Below are 10,523 nucleotides of genomic sequence, written 5' to 3' on the forward strand. Positions count from 1 at the left end.
ACGTCGCCGTTGCAGAAACACGCTGGCGAGCAGGAGCCGAAGCAGCCAATCAGCGCGCCGCTTGTTGCCCTGTCGGACATTTCTGCTGGGGCGTTACAGACACTACAGACACTCAGGAAATTATCATCCTTCCGCTTATCTCCGGCTTTTGTTGTGCTTCCAGGGACGCGCGGTGCTGTTTCGAGCACCTCCGTTACATAAGGTGAGGTTTGTCCGGCGTGCGGGACGCTAAATGCGTCCGTTTTGTGGAATAACAAACAATCGTTTGTCACGGCCTCCTCGCAGGGGGGCCCGCCCGCCAGGCTCAGGGCGCTGGTGGGGGTCCTTCAGGTGGGGACTGAATCCGCAGAGGTGTCGTGTATGCACGCGGGAGTGCAGCAGCCGGGACTGATGCCTCTACGGGGACGTGTAAAGTGTGTAGTTTTAATCTCGTCCGTGCAGATAAAACATCTGAAGCATTGTTATTTTGCATCTTTCGGACAGTTTGTGAGTAGAAATGTGGACCTATGAGTTGCTCCATTGTTGTCAGTAAATTCACTAAAATGTTCACTAATGTTATTTTTCTATTATTGATAATAGCAGTTCGGTAATTTTAATGCAGAGCTTTTCTCAGTCTCTTGATTCACAGTCAAAACGTGTTCCTAACCATCTGTTAATGTTTAGTTTCAGTGCTGGCCCCGTCCCTCTGCCTCTCTGGACTCATTTATGGTGGCTCAACATCCACAGCCATGAGGAAAAAGTCCAGCGTTGTGCTGCGTCCCAAACGTGGCAGGCAGGCTGGTCCCAGCCAGCCCTGTGCTGCCGATCCATCCAGCGCACCGCCAGACCCTGAAGCAGCTCGGGCCTCGGGGATCAGATGTCTCACCATGTCGCAGCACAACCAGAACCTCCTCAAGTTCCTGGACGAGGACCGGAGCCGGCAGAAGTTCTGCGACGTGTCGGTGTCCGTGGGCGGGAAGGTCTACAGGGCCCACAAGGTGGTGTTGGCCCACGGGAGCAGCTACTTCCACGCCGAACTGTCCAAGAACCCCGCCGCAGCAGCACACCTGACCCTGGACCACGTGGAGGACTCTGTCTTCCAGCATCTGCTGGGCTTCCTGTACACGGCCGAGTGTGTGGTCGCAGACGCCGACCTCCCGGCTCTAACTGAAGCAGCGAGATTCCTGGACATGATGGATATCTTGAAGCTGCTATGTGAAGAAGGGCAGGTGCAGCCCGAGACGGGAGAGTCTCTGAAAGGGGAGACCTCCTGCTGTGACTCATCGGCGGCCGACAAACACACCCAGAATCCTCCGGGCTTCACCTGCATCCTGTGCAGCCTCCAGTTCGGCAGCGACAGCTCCCTGTGGAGCCACTTCGCCGAGAGTCACGTAGACGTGCAGCAGCAAGCCTCGACTGAAGAAGAGATGACGGCGAGTCAGAGGAGCGCATCCACGCGCCGGTCGCCCCGCAGGAGGAGGACCCCCACAAAGTACAAGAGGGACGGCGTGGAGCACTCCGCCGATGCCCCCGAGGACGAAAAACAAAGGTCTGCATCGCTGATTCAGCCAGACGGAGTCACAGAGGCAGGAGAGGCGCCCGTGGAGAAGGAGGAGGCAAACGAGACTCTGAAAGACGCTCGACAGGTTGAAGCGATGGAGGAGGAGGACGAGGAGGAAGAACGCGGAGACGTTGGCGCAAATGCCGCCGTTCGGAAGGACGACGGCGTGAACGGGAGCAGCGCAGGTCGGTCCGCTGATCGGCAGGCCAAGGGGACGTCCGGCTGGAGCCCGGCGTACCCCGAAGGCCTCGCCCCCATCGTCATCCAGAGCGGCACCAGGAGGATGCTGCAGTGCCCCAAATGTGACAAGATCTTCGACCGCGCAGGTGGGAGGCGGACTGAGACGCCGATGTCCCTGTGTCATCGACGCAAGAGCTCTGTTTCTAATTCTGATGGTCCACAGATTGTGCACATCTGTTTCCTTTAATGCTCTTTTGTTTTCATGACAAGCTGCAAACTGATTAACCACGATTTCCACCTGTTGTGTATCTTCTTTTATTTCTAAGTGTATCAAGAAAAAAAGATGAAACGCTCAACTCAACTCAACACGCTCATGATAAATGAGAGAAAGCTGGATTTTATGTCCCATCAGTTGGGGAAATCCAAAAAAACAAAACACATCTAAAGTATATAAAGCTCCAGAGAAATGGCTGTGCAGTACGCTCTGCAGTAAATCACAGATTATGCTGTTTGAGTTTAGTTTTGTCAAGTTCAGTTACATTTCATGATATTGGTTTCATACTTGTTTGACTGAATCTGCTTTTCTTTAAGAAGTGATCATTTTAAAATTGAGAATAAATTACTTTTTTTATGCCCTTATTCACACTGGCATTTTTAAAGCAAAGTCTGAGTTACGTAAGCCGACAAGAAGCAAACAAAGTTGACCTGAGTCACAGAATATTCCGGAAACATCCTTTAAATGCAGCCAGAACTGAACTTTGTTTCGGTAAATATTACATATAAAATCTCTCTAATAGACATTCTACTTGTACACAATCTCCTGCTGTGTTAGAAGAACTTTATAATCACAGAAAAGGAAAAGTCAAGGTGGAAATTCTGAATTGCTGAATCTAAGTATTTCTGGTCCCTTTTACTTTAATGAATATTTGATCTTTTTTTTTTAAACAGAAAATCACTAATGTCTATTTTAATGTGTTCACCAAGAAATATTTCATAGTGTTATCTGTATAACCTTTATTGGATGTCTCAGCTGTGATCTCTGACGCCGTGTCTCACTCCGCTCAGGGAAGTACGAGAGTCACACCCGGGTGCACACGGGGGAGAAGCCTTTCCAGTGCGACGTCTGCCTGCAGCGCTACTCCACCAAGTCCAACCTGACCGTGCACAAGAAGAAGCACGCCGACGACGCCCCCTTCCAGCCGAAGGAGCACCAGTGCCCGTTCTGCAGCAAGCTACACGCCAGCAGGAAAACCCTGGCCAAGCACGTCCGGAGGTACCGCGTCCCGCCCCGGCCTCGGAGAAGCGAAGGAAACGAGCCAGACGTGCCGCGCTCATTTAAACCTCTCTGTCGAACAGGTTTCATCCAGATCACATCCAAGAGTTTCTCAGCAAGAACAAACGGAAGAGTGAAGGCTGGAAATGTGCTGTGAGCATGACTTTGGTTCTGGATTCACATGATTCACCTGCAGATATAACAGCTTTTTGCTTTGCAGCTTCACGGGTCACCTGAGTTCGTGGGGCGCTTCATAGCAAATCATCTAAAGTACTCGCAAATAATCGGAGCTTTTGTGTTTGGTGGATCTTTTCTTTGTTTTAACACAGTTACCCCCACTTTTGAACGTCTCTCCTCCAGATTTGCTTGAAGACCTTCACCCGCAGGCCTCACCTGCAGGAACACATGATCCTGCACACCCAGGCCCGGCCTTTCAAATGCTCCTTCTGCGACGAATACTTCAGATCCCGGTTTGCCAGGCTCAAGCATCAGGAGAAGTACCACTTAGGTGAGCAACGGTGATTGACTTCTGTTTTTAAATGCATAGAGCAGATAGAAATGTCGGTGTCTGCCTCCTTCGCAGGTCCGTTTCCCTGCGAGATCTGCGGCCGTCAGTTTAATGACACGGGCAACAGAAAGAGACACATCGAGTGCACGCATGGAGGCAAGAGGAAGTGGACCTGCTTCGTTTGTGGGAAGTCGGTGAGGGAGAGGTGCGTCTCTCCGTCTCTAGCTGCTGCTTGATGTGTGTCGGTGCCAAAGCACAGCAGTGAAACGTCTCATTGGCGTCTTCCGGTCGCAGAACAACGCTGAGGGAGCACCTGAGGATCCACAGTGGGGAGAAGCCCTATCTCTGCAGCATCTGTGGTCAGAGTTTCCGGCACGGCAGCTCCTACAGGTGAGTCCAGTGAGCCGGTTGGCCTCGGCTCTTTTCAGTTCTCCCGCCTCACCGGCGCCTCGTTTCCCGGACAGGCTCCACCTCCGGGTCCACCACGACGACAAGCGCTACGAGTGCAACGAGTGTGGAAAGACCTTCATCCGCCACGATCACCTGACCAAGCACCAGAAAATACACTCCGGTGAGTCCAGAGAGAAGCCGCTGCGGGAATCTCACTTTTTGAACATGTTCAGTAACGAAATGCCTTCAATGAGTTTGTTTCTTCCAGGTGAGAAAGCACACCAATGTGAAGAATGTGGCAAATGCTTCAGGCGCCACGATCACCTGACAGTCCACTACAAAAGCGTTCATCTCGGGGAGAAAGTCTGGCAGAAGTACGTCAGGCCAACCCACAAACCTCTCGAGCTTCTTCTTTCACGGTCGTGTTTTCTTTGCGCCTGCTGACCTGGACTGTTTCTTCCGTTCAGGTATAAAACTGCGATACACCAGTGTGAGGTTTGCAAGAAAGAATTTAAAGGAAAATCCAGTCTGGAAATGCATTTTAGGACTCACTCAGGTAAGAAAAGAAACGACCGATAGATGTGGAACCTCTTGACTTCCACTTACTCTGAACGTGCCGGTCCAACAGGCGAGAAGCCCCACAGGTGTCCCGAGTGCCATCAGACGTTCCGGATCAAGAAGACCCTGACCAAGCACATGGTGATCCACTCTGACGCTCGTCCCTTCAACTGCCCCCACTGCAGCGCCACCTTCAAAAGAAAAGACAAGCTCAAGTATCACGTCGACCACGTGCACAGCGCCCGCTTCCTGGAGCAGCCCCTCGCCGCGCTCGCCGAGGGCAAAATGGACTCCGCCCCCTTTGAGGAAACCTCCAAAACGTACCAAAGCGAAGCCAAGTCGGCGTTGCAGAGCACGCCGTCCCCCACGGGCGCCTGCGTTCCCGTGACTTTAGTCCCCGTCCAGCTGGCAGGAGGACCGGAGGCGGACCTGAACGCCCACCGGGCGTCGTCCCTGTCCTCCCAGACGCACGGCGTGGTCAGCCTGCAGGCCGACGGGCCGCCGCAGCAGAACCCCGGCTACCAGGCCGCCGCCGCCGCCGCCGACCTGGCCTTCCTGGACAAGTACACCCTCACCCCGCAGCCCGCCAACATCGCCCACCCGGTGAGGGCCGACCCCATGCTGGACCCGCGGGAGCAGTCCTACCTGGGCACCCTGCTGGGTCTGGATTCAGCCTCCTCTGTGACGAACATCCCCAACTCGGATCACCCTCACTGACGTCAATCCTCCCAACAAGACTCTCTAGGCACAAAATTCAAGTGGAAGATTAAACCGGTTCATGGTTTACCTCCTCCAGCAATCCTGAACTGTACAGTGTGTCTGTAAACTTTTCACATCTCTTCATTTTTCCACATTTTGTTATGTTGCAGCCTTGTTCTAATCTGGAATAAATATTTTTTTTCCTCGTAATCCTTTTTCTCCCCTCATAAAGACCACATGCAAGAAGTTTCACCACAAACATGATTTCTTGCGTTCAAACCAAAGAGTTCAATCTCTGTCCCATCAGACAATAAAATGTTGCTCCTCGTGTTCTAGGCGTCCTTCAGGTGCATTTTTGGTGAACTTCAGATTATCCAGATCTCCGGAACTCCATAGATGGAAGAAATGGAGTAAAGTCGATTTTAGACGACATCTAACCCTAACCCTAACTGAAATCTTCCAAATGTGGTTTCTTGCCATAACCTGACTGCAGTTTCACACTTATTGATCATACAATAGCTCTGTATAACCAGTTTTATTACTTTTTATCCTTAGAGATCGGAAAAGTATAACTCACTGTACAATTTCTCTATTTATTTTGAATTATAAAGAAATCAAACAGAGACACAAGTGAAAATGACCCCAAAGATCAAGTTGGAGAGATGTTGGTGTTTTTAGCTGAGCAGAAAAGTGAAATGTGGTCACACCATGTTCTGACATTGATTTTAGGATGAATTCTAATCTTTTTATGTTTTGAAGTCAAAAGTGGTTCTTCAGGATGGAATCCAAGATGGCCGCCCAATGTACTTTTCCTTGTATTTTTTTCCCCCATAAGTGTGTCAATATTCCGGATATAAGTTTTCTGGGTCATAGAATGCTCTGGAACGAGTTCTAATATCTTGTTTGGGTTAAAACCAATATGGCTGCCCTGATGGAGCCAGTCTGCCTGCGGAGGAACAGATACAGAGCACATTGTGTTTGGAACCCCATAAAAGTTTCATTGTTTGTCAGGACAGCATGTCTGCTCATGGGGTTAAAATAAGCCATGAAATCATTTGTGAGCTTTGATTTTGGAGCAAGGCTACAGCGAAGCGAAATGTGGAAAAGGTGAAGTGCTGCGAATACTTCCTGGAAGTGCTGTATGAACGATGGATGGACAGCTGACGCCATTTGCTCAGTTTTGTCTCTGTAAATGTGTTGCCAGAGTAAGATCGTCTCAAACTAAAATGTCTTCAGGAAGACATTCGACGCTGCTGTGCTGATTCAACTCAACTGCATAAAATGACAACCGAACACGGCTGACTCTTATTTTTTAACTTTGTTCATCCGTCATCCACAAGTCCCTGCAGAGCAGAAACACCTGGAAAAAGATTTTTGGTGTCACCTAATTTGTGATTTTACCATTTATTTAAATTCAAAGGCAAAACTCTTGCAGAGAAAGGATTTCCCCAGAATCCCCTGCATGTTCATGTTGGTGACTACAAAGTTGTGTGAACGCACTGCAGTGTGTGTGTTTCTATATTTCCCTGTAATACGCTGGGATTTGTTCCAGTTCTCCTGTGTTGGATTGAATCATGTGGAAGATGAAGGGATGATGACGGAGAATCTGATGTTTTTTTATTTTTTATTTTTGAAGCTTTGAGTACAGAAACATTTCTCTCTTAAGTTATATACATATTTATAAATTCAAATGAAATATCAGTACATCAGTCAGGCGGTCCAGAAGCAGCAGAATGTTCCCTCAGCAGTAACCCTGAATGAAGGAGGAGCAAAAACAACAATTAGATAAACGCTGGTCCAGTCAAGACTCTCCTGAGTGTGTATGAGTTTTGTTTTTTTAGCAGTTCTTACCCAATAATGCTTGTAGCTGGTGCAACCTGTAAAATCATAAAGGGGATGTAAATCAGCATTTCTGCATTGCTTTTGATGTCATATTTTCAGTGAAATGGTTGAAAGCATCCCCCCCAAACACTGATAAGCGAAATCTACCAAACTAAAACGCTTGATGAGCCCTGTAATACCAATCTGTACCACCAGATGGCGCAGTGAGTCAGTCGTTTTAGCAGAGCAGCATCAAACTGCTGAACTCTGGAGGAGCAGTGACTCACAGCTGCCCACTGATGAATAAACATACAGAAAGTAAAATACTCTGTTCCACATGTTCCAGCTGCAGCAGAAGTGAAAGATGAACGTTGGGGTCGTAACTCACATTTCGTCGCCTGCGTCCTTCCGTCGGAACACCGGAAGTCGGAATACTGCCCCGGCTGCCAGCGCCCCGTCACACACTCCAGTCTCACCGTATCACCGTCTTCTAGAAACTTTCTGCCAACATTTACTAGCTGGGGATATTCCTCGGTGTTGACAGAGCAGTAGGCAGCTGCACATGAAGGAGGACAGAAATTTAAAGTTGCGTCTTTCTCTGGAAGTCTGTCACTTCGGAGGTCATCAGAGGATTGCGACTCAGTCTCACCTCTGCAGGTCGGTTCCTGAGACCAGGAGCCGTCGCTGTAGCACCTCACTGTATCTGAGCCCACCTGCTTGTAATAAGATGCACACTGGAATCTAAAGTACAAGCGCTCAGTCTGCACGACAACGCCGTTTGCAACAACAGGGATCTGTCCACATCTGTCAACTGAAAGGACAAGATAAATCAAATTGTATTGGATTAATGAACAACACATTTCAGCCCATTCTGCCCCACGGCTGACTGAGTCAGTTAAAATGGCTGAGATAATATCCAGAATCTAGTTATTTACTTGATGTGAAGTGGCGCTCAGCCTCCGGCTTGCTGGAACCAGACTCAGAAGGAGATCCTGACGGATAAAAAGAGGACACAGATCAGCTCGTGCTGTGGAAATCTTGAAAAAACCAAACTGTCAAAAAACAACCTCTCAGTGATGAAGCAATGTCCCACAGTCACCGAGCTGAACGCACAACAGAGTTACTGATGACAGAGATACAGTCACAGTATTTAGACTGTGGGAGGAAACTGGAGAAAAACAACTCTCGCACAGGGAGAACATGTAAACTCCACACACAAAGGCCCAAAACTGAACTGGCAACCTTCCGTCTCTATGTAGATCTGTATAAATTTAAGGTATTCAGAGAGTATTTGTCTGCTCACTGCATGTTGGGGTCTTCGTCCAGCTTCCAGCCTCACAGACGACGGTCTGTCTCGCGCTGCCGTCCTCCGTCGTGAATCCGGCTTCGCACTCGTACTGCACCCGGGAACCTGCGGCAAACGCCGCCCGGTACTCTCCGCTGACGACGACGGCATGAGGGACCTCTGGCGGCTCGCCGCAGACCCCGGAGCGCTCTGTGAGGGACAAGACAAGTCCTGGATAAAGGACAGAGTCACGGGAGACGCTGACTGGAGACACCGGTCGGACGGTCTGACCTTCACAGGCCGGCAGCGGCGTCCAGCCTCCAGACACACATCTGGCCGAGGCGTCCCGGCCTCTGAGCTCGAACCCTTCATCACACGTTACGGTGATTTCGCTGCCCTCCTCATACCAGGCCGGAGGGTCTCCTGTGTGTCCCGCGTTGGGGACGGCTGGTGGCAGGCAGGCGTTTTCATCTGCAGAGGGGAGAAACTGAGGATTCTCACAAGTCTGATCTGCTGTTTAAGTTCTTTTATTGCACAAACTATTCTTTAACATGAGCCAGAGTCTGCTGGCATGTGAACTTATCATCGTCATTTATAATATTAATGCTACCATAAAGCTTTTCATTATATTAATGCTTGTTTTTTTTTTAATCACAGTTTCTATGTAAAAATGTGGGGTTTTATGGTTAATTTGATCCTCCTGCTGAGCTGAACTGATTCATGATGAACATCTCAGTTTATCTTATCTCGAAAATAACTTTTTATTACAAAACATAATCATACTTCTTTGTTTTCTTAATGACGGAAAAATTCTTTTGATTATTTGGAAGAATATACCTTTAACCCTAATTTTCCCAAATAAAAACAGTAACTTGATTCAAATAGCCATAATTTTTATTTAAATGGTATTTTTCAAGTAAAATGAAAGGTTTAACTGATAAAACTTGAATTTGTATCATTTTGAAATGTTTTTATGTTTTTTTTTTTTTAATTTATGAATATTTTCTGATCCTTCCACACATAGAGATCAACCAGTTTTAAAGGCAGTAGAAAGTACAGGTATTGGTATATAACAGGAAGTAAAGAAATCAAAACTCAAGTAAAAATGCTGCTTAAGAGCAAAAATTCAGTAAAAATGTTTGCAAAAACATTGTGATAACTAATTTCAATTTAATACAAATATTTATCAAACTCCAGGCATTAACTGAGAGTTCAGAGGATCATCTTTGCTTTATTCCTCTGTGAAGTTTTAAAACAACACAAAATAAACCCAGTGAAGAAGCTGAAAGCTCTGACCGATACACCGGGGTGGAGGAGCCCATCCTCCATGCTGGCAGGTGGCCTCCGCCCACCAGCCCTCCGCTGCTGGTCTGTGTCCTTCCTCACAGGCGTAGGTCAGCGTTGAGCCGTGATGAAAAACCGACTGGTCGGGGAAGAAATAACCCCGATCCAAGCTGGGAGGGAGGCAGGACCGCGCCGCCGTCTGAGCTGAAACCACAAGAACCACCAGCTGACTGGCCTCGTTCGAATGGAGGGGGTCTGAAAGGTTCTGCCTCTGCGGTTCTCACCATGCAGGACTCCAGCGAGACAGAGCAACAGAACGAAGCGCCGGCACATCGCGTCAGGAAGGAAATCACCGCCAAAGCAGAGGAGAGGAAGCTTGTGGAGCGTTTAATACCTGCTGTCCATTTACATAAAGAACTCACATGTTAGGAAAGAGTAAACATTACACTGAGTGGAGGTGATGTTAGTCACCAGCCCGCACACAGCGTCCAAACCAAAAGCACAAGCCGCTGAAATCTGTTTTATTTATCTAGAACTGTTGACCATGATATGATACGACACCAGAAACCAAATAAAAGTCATTATTTCACACTCTCGTGTGTTTTGTAGCTTCTGTAGTTTCCTCCTTTGTTTTCGGTTCAGGTTTCATTGATTTCTCAGCGAGTCGAGGTCAGAGGTCAGCATTGTGAAATGCAGAACCCGAGTCATGTTGGCGGGAAATAAAACCCGACTCAGACTCAAAAAGTACAAAAGCAAAGCAGACGCTGACCCGTGTTCATTACTGAGTCATTCTGGGATGTTTATGATGTCGTCACGGAGCTTTGAGCAAGAGCTGGAGTTATTCAGAGTTTTCTGATAGATCCTCTACATCTTTATTTTTTTAATGTGAATACATGAAATAACTTCCACTGACTGATTGTATATAAACAGTACCAGTTGAAATAGTCATTCACACTAACGCTGTGCACGAAGAAAATGCCAGAAA

General features: G+C 48.1%; 1 protein-coding gene across 1 annotated transcript; it reads left to right on the plus strand.

Annotated features, from left to right (window-relative positions):
* Positions 1 to 73: 73 nt before the first annotated feature.
* On the plus strand, positions 74 to 5,358 carry zbtb41 (zinc finger and BTB domain containing 41). The gene is made up of 11 exons (XM_030114548.1): positions 74 to 202; positions 664 to 1,866; positions 2,786 to 2,993; positions 3,077 to 3,146; positions 3,354 to 3,501; positions 3,577 to 3,706; positions 3,796 to 3,891; positions 3,966 to 4,072; positions 4,160 to 4,265; positions 4,359 to 4,447; positions 4,520 to 5,358. Exons 2-11 carry the CDS (start codon positions 729 to 731, stop codon positions 5,164 to 5,166), a joined length of 2,739 nt encoding a protein of 912 aa, XP_029970408.1. The 5' UTR covers positions 74 to 202; positions 664 to 728; the 3' UTR covers positions 5,167 to 5,358.
* The last annotated feature ends 5,165 nt before the right edge of the window (positions 5,359 to 10,523 follow it).

This window comes from Salarias fasciatus, chromosome 18, assembly GCF_902148845.1.
Source record: "Salarias fasciatus chromosome 18, fSalaFa1.1, whole genome shotgun sequence".
Lineage (NCBI taxonomy): Eukaryota > Metazoa > Chordata > Actinopteri > Blenniiformes > Blenniidae > Salarias > Salarias fasciatus.